The sequence below is a fragment of the Xylocopa sonorina genome, chromosome 4, assembly GCF_050948175.1.
Source record: "Xylocopa sonorina isolate GNS202 chromosome 4, iyXylSono1_principal, whole genome shotgun sequence".
Classification (NCBI taxonomy): Eukaryota; Metazoa; Arthropoda; class Insecta; order Hymenoptera; family Apidae; genus Xylocopa; species Xylocopa sonorina.
Window position 1 is genome coordinate 3,672,800 of NC_135196.1, and position 17,356 is coordinate 3,690,155.

Here is a 17,356-nt window from a genome sequence, read left to right on the forward strand (position 1 = left end):
CCACAGTATCATTAGGATGCTCTTTCTGAGAGGAGATGGAGTTGATTAGTGATTCTAAGGTTTAAACTTGTTCCACAAACCGCAACTTTTTTAGAAATGCGTGTTATTCTGAAATTCTCTATTGCTGGTAAATAGTTGGCAATAGTTTCTATTGCTAGCAACTATTGCTAATTTTGTAGCAATACCAGCTGTGCTATAATTGTCGACGTTGATCGTGTAAGAACGCTAATAAAAAACAGTTCTCTTCCCTCCTCTCATCTTTTACGGCACCCTCTAGATTCGACGACGAGCAGGAGTGATCCTCGAAGACTATTAACGATAAAAACTCGTCACTGTACGCCCATCCTCAGAACGACTGGAGATCTTCTGAAACATCCCTCGAGAGTGTCGAACGCAGATTACATCTCGATTTCCCAAGCAACTTCCCCAATTCAGTGGACGAGTTCGTCAGTCGAGAGCGCACCGACGAATGCATCTGCGTTCACCCCTGCCTCTCCCTGTCTTTCTCTTCCGCTCCTTGTTGACGCGTCCATCGAGCGACGAGGGGTGGCTTTATCGCGGTCGCGTTTGTAGGCGCGCGGATGAAAAAGCATAACGCGAACAACCGCGCGAGAGGGTGAGGAACAGTATAGGGTAGGGACAGCGAGCGCGATGCGGCACTGGTGGTGGAGAAAAGGGGGTGCAGCGCGCACCAGATACAGGCTGAGAGGCTGGCGAAGAAGAAACACCAAAGGGGTAGGGCGAGTCGTAAAACGTTGCAGCGCAAGGAGCATCGTAGTGGCGGCAGCTACCAGCGAGAGGGCTTTGCTGGGGCGGGAGAGGGTGAGAATCGAGGAGGGAGCCTCCGCAAAGTAGGCGCATCGCTTTATCGTCGGCCAAAGCCTGAGAGACTCTCTTACGTGCGTGTTCTCTCTCCTCTTCCCATCGTACGGAAGTTCTCTTCCTTCTTCTTCTCGCTTCCCACCCCCTGCCTCGCTTCTCGACCGCCCACGCTCGCCTTTCGCGTCGTCGTTCGCTGGTTTACTTCTCCTTCGGCTAGTCCCTTCAATTCCTCCGTTCCGCCAATCCTCGATCTTCTTCGAGGAGTCGCCTTTATTCCCTCACGCTCCCCTTCTTATCGCCCCGACATTTCGGTCCTTTCTGTGCTTTACGATTGTCCACGGTTTACATCAACCTTTGCTTTCTTCTCCATTCCTGCGTGGTTTATCAAACAATAATGTGTAACTCGGTTTGTCTTCTGAGGCTACAAGCATTTAGACTAATCAGAAGAAGTATAGGGAGGAGGATTAATCGAAATTACTGTGCAGATATATAAAATGGCGGAGATTTGTAAGCAGAGAAAGGTTGTTAACGAAAGGATGAAATTGTGGATGGAGTTATTGTTATATATTACTTTTTTAACACTTTAGATTTTTGACTCTTCTTCTTCAAAGGTTAGCGTACGATATGTGCGTAGGATACTTTTAAAAGGCTAAATATATTATGGAGAGTACATATTTAGATGTTGCACGCATGCATACCCGAGTTCCTCTTTAGACGATCTCTTTGCTTTACTTTCGCATGATGTTCTCATGCGCTATGCGATTGCTTGGTGGAAAGTGTCGCGAAACTCACGCGTCTGCTATGCGAATATTTAATCCTCTGCACTTGGAATAAAAAAGTAACAGCATTATTATACACATAACATTCGTTAACAGAATAAACGAAGATTTATTTCGGTTTTGTTTTCGTCCTTACGTAACGAACTGAACATCATTTGCATTGTCTCTACTGAGAGGCCCTCGAATTTGAAGAGAAATTTAAATCACTCCGCTCTGGAATCCTCGAGTGCAGAGGGTTGAAATCCATCTTTCCATCGATACATCGTACGGTTCTACTCGCTTCTTAATTCTCGTGGAACCCGCGCAACGAGTGCACTAATTGACTGTCAAGTATCCGTGATTGATTACACAGCCGGTACTTTTTTCACGAGATACGTATTCACTGTGCTAAACGATAGCGGTTCACCATTCGTCACAGAGGAAACAAGCTTCTGTATGCGCATACATTAACCCCGTGGGAGCCTCGCGCGATTGCTGGGACCGGTAATACAATTTCCACCGAGCTTGAACGGTTTTCTTTCCTCGTTCGCAACGTTTATTAGCGACACTTAGAGGACGGACAACACGACCGTCCAAAGGCCACACAGTGTTTTAATATTTCCACTATCAGAACTAAGTAGCCGTTACCAGCCTCATCAACTTTTCGTATCTCCTTTCCTTAACTGCCGCGTTTCTAGCACGAAACGACAAGCAGTACCACCCGCGAAAGCTCCTACAGAGAAGTGCTCCCTCGAAACACGTTCTTATCGCGTCGTAAAGCCTCCTCGAGGTACAAAAGAGGGGGTTAGCGCGCGGCAAGACGCGCATACATCCCGCAGGTCGCTTCGCGGAGATCGGTGACCGGCATTTTTCCGCGCTTATCCGGTTGGACACGCGCATTAACGCTGCCACCTCGCCGCGATCGGGCAATAATACTCTTCCTCGAGTTTCTCACCGACGCGCTTTCATCCCCTTCCGGCGCGGGCATTTTTACAGCGCCGGTTTCTTATCGCCGCCTTTCCTTATTCCCGCGGCCCCTCGTATCAGCTGGCTCGAACGAGGCGCTCGTAACAAGTTGTTCCTCCATTGAGACGCGCCGCCGGTCCACCCACACGCTCTCTCCTATATCTGGCGCGTAAATCTGCGCGCGTGGGCGCGCGAGAGGCGTCGCGGTTGAAATCCATTCATGGAAGCGCAGCCACGCCGCGTGCTATCGACGATCGCTCGTTTTTCGAGCGCTGCGGGACGAGCCGCGACAACGACGGTGGGCGAGCCAGCCGAAGATCCTCCGCGAGATCTTATTCGGGGTGTAATTTTTACCCGCGGAGGCGTTCGAGGGGTGGGAGAGAGCCATTTCTCTTGTACGCTCGCTCGCTTCTACCCTCTCTCCTTGCTCGCGGTGAAACGAATCGAGTTAGAAGTTCGCCTTTCGCTCGTCACGGTCTTAGTCATCGCTTCCGATCGTTATCGCGAGGCATAAACGCGGTGCTTGAATGTAATCGCCGCGCGGACGATTTATCGGCGGCCATTATCGTAGACCCGGAGCACGTTCGAGACGGTCAGAGAGTTACAGGGGAGTTTTAGAGGCCCCCGTAAATCTGTCTCTATTCTGTATGGGGAATTGTTGAATCTGACGTGGCCGTCTTTCTTTGACTCGTGATATTTTTGGAGTTGCGTTTTATCCCTTTGGATTTTTGTGTACTTTAACTGTTTGCAGCTGATTCTATCCTAGCAATAGGAAAGAGAATTCCGTTTCGATAGAAAACTTCCGGGGAACGTGGATTTTTTAAAAGTGGTGCGATGGAACAACTTTAACTTCTGTAATCATTAATCAATTCCTTGAAAGGGAACGAGTCGGAGTGGAAAGGACTAATTTTAGTGGCGTTCAGATTTTCCTGGATCTCTGAACGTAATTATATGAATATCATACTTTCATTTCTGTTAAATACCTGTACGAAGCTCCTGTTTGATGACACAGCCGTGTACACTTTGATGCTAGTTAAATTTCATTATGGAAGAAGTATAAATGAATTGTTAATTATCGCAGGATGTATTTCAGTGGAAAAAAGCCGGCGGCTACGGTACGTGGTTCCGCAAAAAGAGAATGTCGATACTTTCATGGTATATTGAGATACAGCAAGTTGAAACATTTATATCGTATCTCTCATATTAAAAATATATGTAACGTTAAATCTAATAAATAGTAATCGTGACAACCACGCGCACATTCAAGTAAGCGTGCGTACGTTTATTAAAAATACTGATCACTACACGTTCGATGATCTGCAATAATTTTCCGCAACATAGAAACACTGTTCAGTACCCGCATTCGATCCACTTCCATCAAGTAAGTTTCTCCCTCGCCGCGGCGCGAAAGGATTAAACATACTAATCCGCGCGGCGAGGCGAGCAAATAGACGGTGGAAGAGGTAGTAAAAAAATTTCATTCGAACCACTTTCTCAAGGTGCACCAACTCGGTTTGTTTCAGGCGAGGTGATTGGCCAGCGGTTCCTGGGAAACGAGAGCCACGTGGAGCACTTCAAGCTCCTGGAGCGCGCAACCACTTCCATCCTGATTGGCGCCAGGTAATTGTTACGTGATTCGATTCTTCAGCCGGGATCCGTTGCCTCTGTCCGCGCGCGAAACGGGTCAGCCAGATGGTCATCGGCTGGAATTCCCGTCGTTCGATCCGTGTACCACCGCCGAGTCACTCCCTCGATTACGCGCCCGCCCGATGACGCGCTCCTCGAGCCCAAGCCAACCCCTTATGACGTGTCCTCTTTAATTTTACATGAGCTTCCTGTTCCCTTCGATCGATCCCCGACCCGGCCAACCGGCTTCTCGATATGGAATAAATTGCTTTCAATTATCGAGTCCGCTAAAGAAGAAGAGACGCGCGTTCTGCTACCCCTCCGCGACGCAGGATCGCTGCTGATGGAGTTGGGAGACTTGGTGGTCGAAAGGACATTCCGTCATTCTTCTATGAGTCGTGTTAAATATTGTTCTCGTTGTGTAATTCAGTTTCCCAAGGCACAGTCTATGTCTTCTAGAGTTTTGATATTTTTAAGTACGCGTCATTTTGAATTTTTTTTTATTAAAATAGCTTTGATCTGGGCGAAGCACTGTGGGTGGTAAGCACAAGGAAAGTTTTCTATATCAGTGCATTGAAAATGTTTGAAATAAGGAAATTCATATTTAAAATGAAGAAGCTACAATTTGTTAATCTCGAAAGGATCGATTTGATAATATGAAACGACTATGTAACATTAAGTTTATTGTGATCGTTGTATTTGAAGAGCAACTATAGATATCTTCTTAAAGGCAGTAGCATTCAGACTGGAATTCAATTAACCATTGTAATAATTATCGCTCCAATGCACTGTTATCCTCCTCCAGGGTATGCTACATTTATATAACGCTATTAGATCTCAGATCCATTAACGGTAACGCTTATCCGAATATAATTACGTTATCCGGGTAAATATAATCTCGATAACATTCTAAAGGACCAATTAGAATAGTAATATACCAATTCAATTTCGTTCTTATCGCCGAGGTAAATTAACTTCCATTTGTTAAACAATTCCCATTTTGGCTATGAATATATTATTGGAAATGTAACAATGGTGGCTAAGAACAGACTCGAGGATCTCATGCATAATTTACGTACAGTTTTCCCACAAAGAAAGGACACTGAGATTATAGTTCACTCTTAAACAATCATCTTCACACTTCTTTTATTGCAATAAATAGCATTTCGTTTGTCTAAAGAAATTCTATCACGTGCAACAAAAATTTCAACATACAATTTAATATCCGTGATGACTTTTAAAAACAGCCGCGTCAATTCGAAAGAGCCTAATTTCCAACAACAAGTACAAATTTAGCGAACGCATCGTCGCTTCAGCCTCGCGACACATTTTTGTTGCAGCGAAAAAAACGGCGATTTCCCGTGAAAACGAGTTGGACCAGTTTGGCTCGCAGTAATTTCGTTAAAACCGCGAAACTGACATAACACGCGATACTCGATTGACGCGAGAATATTAGATTTTCGAGAACAGCGAAGTCGCATCATCGTCGCAACCAACAAGCGAGATACGCTCGTGATACATCGATCGGTAGAAACTCGGGATCCTTTTCAGGATCCGCAGCGACGGTGAACAAGCCGCGCGAAGGGGCTAACTAAATGCATAGAGTGGCGAGTAAGCAATGGCGATTTAAAAAATAAAATCGTTTCGAATAAAGCGATAAAAGCGAGCCAGTGGAACGATATAGCACCCTGGGCGAGGAAACCGTCGGGAGCACCCTGTAAAGGGGATGTAAATCCTTCGAGGGGCTGAGAGAGGAAAAAATCGTAAATTCTAAACGACCCCGGCGAAAGAATACTGAATTCCGGTTGACTATGGTTTACATTTTCGAGTTCCATCGGCGTCGCGTTTCCACGCTCCGTGTTTCGCTCCTTTAACACGCTCGACGATCCTCCTTTTCCTGGCTTGTTTCGCTATAAAGGGCGAAAGTCTGTCGAGCGACGCTCCGCGACGAGAACTAGAATGGCGATCGAATTTTCTCAGCGATAGATTTCCCTCTCTCGAACATTGCCACGAGAACTGCCGAAGAGCGATCGTCTTTTTCTACGCGATTAATTTGATTCTTCTTCTACCAACTGCCTTTTTTTTTTAAAAAGTGTGCCAACGTTCGCATCTTTTCGATATTCAAAGTATTTGAAGGCAGTTATGATGGAAAATAAGAGTGCAGGTTTTTTGTAATTTTTTTAAGGAACAATGGAAAATTGTTTTGAACAACACTTGGGCGCAAAAATGGGAGAGTATTATTTTCTTGATAATTACGATTTCAATTGAGTGAAGGAATGAATAATAATTGGGGTAAATGGCTGTTCGAAATGAGTTGGTATTTACAAAAAATAACGACGATAACTGTACAACAGTATATCCAATCGATTTCCAACTGTAATAAAAAAGAATTGCGCGTTGTGCCGCTGTATTCGTAATAACAGATATCACAAATATGTCGTGACGCAATGGCTCGATATTATCTTCCGCGATAGACGCAATTGAAGGCTCGGAATTTCTAGTCGCGAAGGATCACCGTGGCGGTCTGGCGCGTAAACCACGTTCGGTAGTTAGCTATTACAATGTAACAGTTATTACTACGGTATATACCGGATAATTGCTTGGCTAACCGATCTAACAATAATAACCGGGCACCGCGCTCTGCTCTGTTAATTATCGTGGACCGAAGTCTCGCGCGGAGAGCCGTTCCAGAGAAGTTCGATCGTAAGTTCCCAGTAAACAGTTTCATCGATCGAAATTAGCCCCCAATTTTCGAGCGTGTCCTTTACCGATTACCTCGCGCCTCGGTGAGTTCAATGCCGGAAACTTGCCGCTCTCCAATGGAGCAACAATGTATCCGCGTTTATCCGCGTGAGAAAAAAAAACCATTCCACTCGCGCGGTTTTATTTCTCACGGAAAGTCGCCGCGACACGTTGAAAATTGTTGCGTTCTGGCAGAGCGTTTTCTCAGACCGCGAGATTTGTTTCCACGATGCCCCAATTTGCGTGGCAACGTCAAGTTTTCTTTCTTCTCTTTGCGTTCTCGTTGCTTGGTTAAAAGTCTGATCAGTTCGCGTTTTCTAAATAAATTATTGGACCAAGAACAGTCTTTGATTAAAGTTCAGCGATGGAATGTTAAACGCAAAGTGGAAAGTAATTGAAAATTGAAACGATCGTCGAACGTCTGTTCTCTGCGGTTAAGTAATTTGTTGCAAACTTCTGGTCGAGTTTCGTGGCGAACCGATAGGCTTCCTCCGATGTTTCGTTGCGAATCAGCCATGGACGCTCGATGCCCTCGCTGCGATTAACGATTCAATAAATCATGAACATCCAAGAGCCACGAGAAATTAGATCGTAAAGGAAGATCATTAGAGACAGCGATAATCTTCCACTTGCTTAATCGTGCCGCAACGCACGTGTTTTTGCGAAGATTTAAACTCGTTACGAGCTATCAGACATAATTGCGAGTTAGCAGGAAATTAACTGGTGTAGACGGTCTTGCATCGGTTAATTAGACGTTAACCGACGCAGCTGGATCGACACTTTTCGCGTTAAGTAATTCGTGTAATACTTGGGTGAAAGTTAGTATCGCTGAGTTCTAATGACTTTATAAGCCGATTCGAGAATCTTTTGCAAACGAAATTTTTCACGAAAATAATTAATTAACCTGCAAATTTATTAGGAACGTTGCCTGTCATTCTCTATCGCAAAAGAATATCGAAATATGTTGTAAGATAGCAATCTATTATATAATTAATTCCCGTGTATACGTAAATTTGTTCATCCCGTAATTGATGTCAGCAGAAAAAAAAAAAAAACAAAAGGAAAGCGGAATAAAATCGGTCGCATATAATAAAATATTTTGGAGAGATACGCTCGCTCAGCCGCATAATTCTTCGGAACGAATGGAGTCAATTACGGTTTGATTAATCAGCTAATTGTATCAGTATCGCGCGACAATAACCAACGTATTCACAGGGTGCGCCTATTATTCGAGCGACATAAATTTCTGCGCGGGTATTATTTTAATTCGGATCGTACGACTTTATTTTTCCGCCGCGTTTCGACCATCGTGTGACGTTTGTAGATAAAGCGGACGTTTCTTTTTTTTTTTTTTTTTCTCTACCCCCGCCGCTGATATACAGCTGGAAATTGCGCCGGTGTTAACTTCGAAATAACTGTTATTTTTGCTACACCTGCGTATTTTTCCCCGAGCTTTCGTTCGACCGCCTTCCAGCATTCGCGCGGTCGCAATTAACGGGGAGAAATAAATATTGCGGTAACAAAATCTGGTATAATATTTTGGTTTACGCGGATAACGCTGTTGCAAAAATTATATTTGATATTCCAATGAGATAACGAATGAATAATTAGTGAATTAAATTACATATTTTTAAATAAGTATTAGTGGATATTACAGGATACACAAATTTTTCCTTTTTTTTGTTTTATACGTTGGAACGTGCGATTTAATTATGGATGAAGACGCGAGAATTTTAATTTGTATTTTCATTTTTCAAAATTTTAGAGTTTAATACCATTTTTACTTGTATTCCTTGCGATTTTATGTTACCTTCTTTGTTTTATTTTTCTTACACGAGTCTTTAAATGTCAGTATTAAGATTTATTAAATAATTAACAAGTTTATTAAATAATTAAGAAGAACAGTCAAACTGACTTCGCAGTGATCAAATAAAACCAATTACACTGAAATTGGCGAAAATAAAATCTTAATATATAACTTATTAAATTTCAATCTAACATTAATTCGACTTAATTTAGCCCAGAACGAATAATTGAATTATAGTAATTCTACTTATCTCTGATTGAAACGGACGCAAGAAGTTGTCATCGAATTCATTAACCAATTTCACTATTTAATAATTGACTATTGTATCGAGAAATTATTCTCAAATGGAGTAATTAAAAAATTCTAAAATATTTACAAAATTCGTTGTCATGATCATTTTCTAACAATTGAAACACACGCGAAGGAAATTTAAATTTTCTTCGGGGAGTTTGGCTGGTTCTTAAGTAAATTTTAGGGTTGGCTCTAAGAGCTAAAACAAAATGAAAATGAAGAATCACAAAGTCGCGTTCGAAGCATCGTTTCCGAGAAAAATGTCGCTGGAAATCCATCGGTGCACTTGTGCTAACGACGAGAGTCCATAAGACAGTGCATAGTAAAATTCTCTATGCCTTTGCTCTCTTATTCGAGTTGCACCGGCTTGTTGACATTTGTCATTAGCGCATTCGTGCATCAGGTATTCTCAGACCCGTTTTCCTCGAAAACGAAACCTCAAACGTAACTTTCTCACTCTTGACTCTCATTTTATTTCCATTTGTAAAGTCGTTCATTAAATTTTCTTCGAATTCGGTGCAGTCGAAAATCCCGCAAATTCTGTTAGAGAACGCGATATTCGTTGCAATAGTAGTAATTAATTAGCATGTTCCCCGTGATTGTGCCATTTAGCTGTTTCGCTTATTTAAATATTTGCAATCGTGCAGTTATCGCTCGTTAAATTGATACAAAAATTAAACACTTGTAAAATCGTAATTGTTTGTATAATATTTATAGAGTAAATACTGCAGCAATACCAAAATGTTTATTACCATTTGCTCTTTAATATTTACACACAAAAAGAATCATTTATTATTTAAAACAAGGAGCGTCTATTCTTCTTCAATTTTCAACCAGCAACGATAACTCAAATCCACCCCTTTCGACGTTAACGAGAGAACATATCTTATTTAACTCGTTCCAAAAAAAGGAATATTGATCTGTGTACGGAAATTTAAAAAATACAGCGCGATACTTTTTCATTCAACGCTTTGACACTCTCTTTAATAACGAATCAGAAGGTGGCTGAAATCTCTGCGCTGCCTCGAATCAATTAAGCACAGGGTTGATGGTACGTTCGTCTCGCGGTCTCTTCGACGGTTCCCACCCTGGTTGTCCCGTGAAGCCTGTCGTAATTACTAATGCTTATCCCGCGGCTCGCGCAGGATTGGTCCAAGGCCGAAAGAATGCGCGACGCGGAAAGATTACGCGAAGGATTTACGAGGCGAAGACTTAACGCTCCTGTTTTTCTCGCTGTTCCAGGAACGCCATTTACAACATAAGCCTGCACGACCTAACGGAGATCGTCGACCAGGTGAGTGAAACGTTTCCACAAAACTTGAACCAGGATAAAGCCTCGTTCGGGTTGGCCAAGTTATCCAAACCGGACTATCGATAAGAACCGGTTGTTTGCTTAATCTGAAATGTCACTTTTTATTAGAGGATATCTGCTCTCTTCGAGTCACTTGAATTCCAGTAATTAGAAACTAGCCGATCAACGCGAACCTTTCGTTTCGCTCGACTCGAACGCTGTTTTTCGAGTCGCGAGCTGAATTAAAATTCGTTCGACCGCGCCTCGTTTCGTTTCGATTCGAAGTTGGCTCACGTAAACGCGTGCTGGCCCGCGAAAAGCGACAGTGACTGCAAAAGCGAGTGACTCGGAAGTCAGGCCGCTTTAACCGAAACGACATCGAGTAAACTGACTTGCGTGAACGCGAACTCGAGTTGAAACTTTGAAACTAAGTTGAGTTAAGTTTCGAATTCGACTAGCTTGACTGGGGCTGGACGGGGCGAAGCTTAAAACGCGGTTACTGGCGTCGAGGGTGACGCTGTTCTGTGACCGTGCAGTTTCGCGTTTTGCGCGTAAACAGCAAGATGCATAGAGTAAACTGCAATTTAGCTATAGGAATATTTGTCGCTTCGTGTTCTAACATTTGTATTCGAAAGGTTTTAACCCTTTGCATTCCGAATTGCCTTTCAATTTCGTGGTCACCGACTCTCTGTTATTTAAATGATTTATTTCAAATTTGTTTTAAAAGATAGCTTTTAAACTTTGTTGTAATTTATAATTTATGTTTATGGAACTTTGAGTTACAGTTGATAAAGGAGTGCAAACGTTTAAGTTACGTGATTGTGATTTATAAGTAAAATTTTCTTTGCTAATGAAGATTAGTGGTCGATTTGCGTCCATTAAATAAATGTCGACGATTATTTAAAACATTTAAATAATTAGTATCCATCTAAATATCGCGATCGATTTATCCATCTAAATGTCGGTTTCGAATCAGCCTGAATGCGGACAGGTCGCCTCGAAGTGATTTAAAAAGCTCCACGTTTTACCCAGAAAGAACGGAGAAAACCCCGGGACCGGACAATCCCGATTTTATCGCGGATACGTAGCGAGTGTTTTTAATTCCAGAGAAGAAATACGATCGCAGCTATTACCGCGTAACGAACGCTGCCCGCAGAACGTTATATTCGCGGGCGAATAATATTTATTTACTGCTTTAGAGCGTGGTATTAACAACCACCGGGGTATTGGGGAGGGAAGTACAAAAAATTAACGATCTTCCCGCTCGCCTGAATGAAAATTCACCGGACGAGAGAAAGGCCAGCGATATATTTTTTTATAACAACTCCCGTTCGTTGACGTTGCATTAAACGCGCGGCTTTAGAGGCGTACCATTTTTTCCTCCAGCCGCCATTTTGGCGAACGCTCAGGCGGTTCCGCTCGCGTACGAAAATGAGGAAGGAGAAGAGGGACGATGCAAAAAGCCAGGATGCAAAAAAAAGGAGACGCTGCTTACTTGGCCGACAGATTTGAAATCTGCCGAACGGAACCGCGAATAGATTTGCATGATAATAGCTGCCTTTTTTCCCCTCGAGCTCCAAGCGTTCCATCTTGAATCCGTTCGCAAACAGCGGAGGATCGTCCGTCAAGTTTCGCGGCTGTCGTCATTCAGAGAATCGTTCAATTAAAATGCTCGATCGAGATTTTCCTTGGTGTCAACGAATCGATTTGGTATGGTATTTCTGGAGGTATTTCTCGCGCTGTTTTCGGAACCCCTTTCGAGACCAGCATCCGAGTTATATATGTGTATATACATATTGTACGTATTTACGTCTACAAATTTTAAATTTCACGTTTTCGAGGGAGATACGTAAATGTAGGGAACGTACGAAGTGCATTTACGTGAAATGCAATTTTGCTGCATTTAACTTGAGAGACGTCTCCTTTTTGCGTTCAAGAATAATTTGCAAACATTTCTCGGTTCCATTTTACGTGCGAAGCACGAGCGGAACAAAGATTCTGTTCTCTTGTATCAGCGGTTAAATTTCTAAAATTCACGAGAGACATATCGTAGAAAGTTAACACGAATTAGATAGATGTATAAAAAGTATTCATAATCGATCAATCACGTTACAATTTCTATTTTCTAAACTCGAAAACCTGTTGTGAAATGTTACGTCGAATCGAGGACGTGATAATGTTATTCGAAGATTAATTGCATTAGAGAAAGAAGTGTACCAATTAAAACAAAAAAAAGAAACAAACAGAATTTGTGTATAAGCTGACATTCAAGTAACGCAATTGACAAATTTCACTGCAAAAAATGTACAAATCGGTGAAAATTACAAATGGATCGAGAGCGGCGTGTCGCTGAATCCAATAATGGCAAGCGGTGCTCGCATCAATTCGGCGCGCCATCGACACAGAAGACGAGAGGAGCCGAAGATCACGATGCCAGGAAATAGAAAGGTGTTCGAGGAAAGGGGGGAAGCAAAGTAGGTTAAAGAAAGGAAGAAAGAGAGAAATCGTGGCACGGAGGAATAGTAATGTAATGGCGAAAGGTCGATCGAAGACAGGTCCAGTTACCATAACAATCGGTTGCTCGGAATGGTCCGAGTAAAAGTGAGAGAGAGGCGAGTTCGCCCTTATATCTGGCTCGATCTATTTCATCCCCAGGTAGCGGCACGTTCGATAGTTGTCTATCTGTCGGATAGCAAACGTTATAGCAACGATAAAGCACATATAAATACGCGATAAAAATGCAACACTGCAAAAATACCGTGTACCTACCTTCCCACGTTGAATTTAACAACCTTCGACGATTTGTTGGTCGATTAAAGCTAGCTAAACGATTCATTCGAACAGCAGCATTCTTCTCTCGATAGAAATGGAGCCAGGCGAATGCTTTGGGGATTTTCTTTAAATGAACGCGCCACGAACGCGCCAAGTGCAAAGAATTAAAGATCTTAATGAAATCAGAAATAAATAATAATCGTCAGTCTTCAGCACGCATCGTAAACTCAGTTTCAATTACACCAGTTTCCAACCCTTCTCACCCTTTAACCTTCCACCATCGAAGACCATCGATTCCGCCATTTTACTCACACGATGGCCACCGTTACCCTCATTCTGCTCCAGCCGTTCTCGAAATTGGACGAAAATCCGTATCTCGTCGCAACGCGAAACGCAACCCGGATAACGCTCGATCTCTTCTTCTCGATGATCGATTCGTCGGCTGCTCGCCTCCGAGCAACGACCCTACGCGTCATCGTGCGGCCAGCTTGATGGAACGGTGACACGTATTAATCGACGCCTCTATCTGCGGACCCGTGCCACCCGTGCGCCCTGTAACGTATCGCTGGCAATTATTCTTACGACGACGCCCAAGATACGCGCGCAATTGGACGATATCGGGCCTCCTCTGCCGCACCGCGAGCGAGGAGTCATTGTTAATTGAAAAACCGCCGGTTTCCCTCGACCACGTTCCGTGGGTTTTATGGAACGACCGAGTTCAGGCTCGCGGGAGAAGAGCCACAGACGTTTCACGGAACGTAACTTCATTTAACCCTCGTTTACGGTTGAAATGTGCTCTTAGCGGTAACTATTAAGAATAGTTACACGGTGACTGGGTTTTTTTTTTTACTGGGACCAGTCGTGGGTTTAAATTGTTTAGGAATAGAGGCAGGTGGACTGTAGATTTGTTTCGTGTGTGTGTATGTGGTTTTTAAAATGGAAATCGTGCCTTTTTTGGATGTTTTTTTTTTGTTAGTTGTTGAATATGTTGTGCGTTCTGTGATTTTGTATATTATTTCAGTGTGAGACCTTTTAATGAAGTAGGACAAAATTTATAGTATTTCTTTGAACGTAGAAATTGATTTCGAAACTTTTTTTTATCACTCTCCAGCGAGTGCTATGAATTCTCTAAGAGCGTCGTAGCCTTTTTTCTAACATCCTGTATAGGGTGATTCAGGCAAGTGGAACAAGCCATATTTCTTTCGTGATTGTGGTTAGGAAAAAATGTTCGAGGAAGGGGAGATAAATGGTTCAAAGGAGACTAAACTCCCGGGACCGCATTCTTTTCCAAGTGCAATGATGCATGTGCACTTTGCAGTTACATCGATTTTTTAAACAGGAACGTACACTTTTTATCGCCTGCGTTAAGTTCTTTTCTCTTTTCTCGTGAAAAAATGATCGTTTCCTGACGCGTTTTGTCGTCTGATCCATGAATCATCCTGTATATTTTATCCGAGAGAATTTCATAGAAGATTCGTTCTCGATCGAATTTGAAAAAATTGTATACTCAATTGTGATAGCCTCCTTTAATCGTTGCTTTCCAATTATACAAATAAAGGCAATAAATGTCACGAATGGTGTTCCGTGATTACTAAACGAAATTAAAGTTCTGTGCTAGGAAATTAATTGAATTGACAAGTAGGGCAGAAAACGGACGGAATTTTGAAAATTAATCGTACTTGGATTTGTAAAACAATAGTCCTTTGTACGGTCGTACACAATGTGGAGTGATTGATATCTGGAGAGCTCAGTATGTCAGCAATTAATGGATGGCCCCGATATGAATGAGTTGTTCTGAATCATGTCCGAGGGACAGGTCTTTTCTTATACAGAAACAATGTTTAGCAAAGTCAAAGAAGATTCACGATGCGTTTTTTCATCAGAAATTGTCGATAAATTAATCCTATTCGGTGAAATGATCTACTTCGTTACTTCCTCAATTAAAGAACGAAGAAATGTACTTTGGTGAGAACTTTGTTCTGTGACTTTTACGAATAATCTCCAAGCAGCTATTTTCTTCTACAAAATCGATTCGCATTTACCTGCAAATAATGAACCGAGCGTACGCGATACAAAGTTCGATTTGCGAGGGATTTACAGCTGCATCGGTGGATAAAAATCGCGATATCGAATCGGCAGGAAGCGTTAATTAATATCTAGAGCCGCAGCGGCACTTGAACCACTTAATTTCCGGTAGAGCGGGGAATTGTTCTTCGATTATATCACCTCCCTTCTCTCTGCGTTTGCTTTCGCGGCGTTGCTGGATTTCGCGGTTACAGTATTTACAGAAACAACTCTGTCTTACAGAAGTGGATCGTGCCCGATAAATTGGATTATTACCAATTCGTATCGCGCGAAATATTGATGCACCTGCACCTGTTCAACGGTGTGTATCCCTCTGTTGATTCGAAACGCGAAACTACGGACGTCTCGTTTCTGCATTCGGAAGCTTGTCGATACGGAAATTTTGTTACTCGTTAATTCGACACGAGCGTTTGCCTTGCGAACGGAAAGATATTATCAGCGTAGACCGCGATGTTGGGTTTGATTGACGTTTTTATTAATACTTGTCCTGTTATGCTCGATGATGACGTATATTTATTGACGTTTCTGTCTGTAACGTTCAATTAAAATCATTTTCGTTCTACTGTCAGGTAGTTGATTAATCTAATTTTTAGCATTTATTCGAAGAACCGTGAAATTTACTTTTTCCTTTTACGAATAAATAATGATCTTTAAATTCAATTTAGAAAAGTATCGTCAAAGATTTAATATGGATAGAAGAATTATACGTTGCGAAAGCACTGCTCGAGAGTCAGAAATATATTCGAAAAAATCACAAATCCTTCTGCAATTACGTCTAAGTAGATTGATAAATGAAGGAGAATGTGTTTCTTCCTTAGCGAAAGAGGTTGGTCGCCTGCCTACGTATCACTCGTTAACGATCACTCGCGATAAGAGTGATGTTGCGTGAACATTATGAAGTGAAAGTCTTTGGACCATTTTACTCTGTCAAACACTTTCACGTTTCCCACGTCCACCTGAACCAGCTATTACAGATTGCTCTCGCCACACGTTCCATTCGTTTGAATAACGATCACCCGCAGCACTTTACGCTCTTCCAGGACGCCATTCGAAACGTCTGAAAAACGAGACGAGTTAGGCAAAAAAATGTGCTGTTACTTAAGGCGCAAGCAACGAAAGGAACTTCCCCGAAGTGAGGTATTTCTTTGAGATGAAAATTTTTGCAGTGAAACTGGACTCTCGCGAGCGAACGCGAGAACTTTTCCGCGTTCGTTTGGTAATCTCCTCATTTTTCGACAGCTTCGAGGGACAGAGAGGCGGAGTTGGACAAACGCGGCGGCGGCGGTTTTTCTCCAGATGGAATCTCACATATGTAATGCATGGCGCGCGAACAACTTCAGATCTTGAGAACGCCACTCGAGTACGCGGCTGCTCGCGGAAATCGTCCTTTTTTTGTTGTCCCTCGAGTGGTTCTCTCGCGTTACACGCGTGGAATCCCATTTTTATCGGGAAAGAATGGAAATCTATCGGAGTTAATCGTGAAAACCGTACGAGCCTTTCGGTTTCCACAACTTCGCTTCATTTTCTTTGCACTCGAAGCGTTTCTGCTTATTCCAACAAGAGGTGGAGCCACTCTTTTACAAGAAGAATGAAAATTCTCAATTTCAATAATTTTTTATCCTTTCTATTCTTTCGTATTCTTCTCTTTAACCCCTTTTCTTTGTGCTCGACGGGGTCCCAATTTTTTCCACGCAAGACTTACCTTTTATGAGAAGAAAATGGAAATTTTTTCGAATGAGTTTTGGAAATTATCGCAGTCGAACGAACGAGTCTTGTAACTTCTTTAGAAACACATATACGTACTACAAAGTGTTAAAATTTGTAGTATGTCAGTAGTAAGTTAGAAAAGAATTTTTGTAAATCAAACTCTGAAGAAATCAACTTCCACAAATCTGGTTCTCTTTATAATCTCGCGTTTCATTCAATCTCTTACAACATTATTCCATTTCTTCTCTTTTTTTTTACAATTTCAGAGAGCACTCGCGATCGAATGATATTTTCCATTCGCATTGTGCCTTCCACGACGACGTGGACGCGGGTAACGGGAGATTAAAGAGCGAGCACGCCATTTTCGAAGGCAATCCATTCTAACAGTTCCCTTAGAGTAGCGAGAATTCTCGATCCAGCTTAGCTACGTGATTCCGTTACCTCCACGAGATCTTCCGCGTTCTATGCCGCGTCCTGGGCCGGTGGAAC

General features: G+C 42.5%; 1 protein-coding gene across 2 annotated transcripts in view; it reads left to right on the top strand.

Annotated features, from left to right (window-relative positions):
• LOC143423260 (semaphorin-1A) overlaps window positions 1-17,356 on the top strand; it is a 493,840-nt gene that overhangs the window by 196,876 nt on the left and 279,608 nt on the right. For both annotated transcript variants that reach the window (XM_076894462.1, XM_076894463.1), the window contains exons 3-4: window positions 4,070-4,166; window positions 10,255-10,306. In XM_076894462.1, the coding sequence (XP_076750577.1) occupies window positions 4,070-4,166; window positions 10,255-10,306 (149 nt within the window). The remainder of the gene's footprint in view (window positions 1-4,069; window positions 4,167-10,254; window positions 10,307-17,356) is intronic.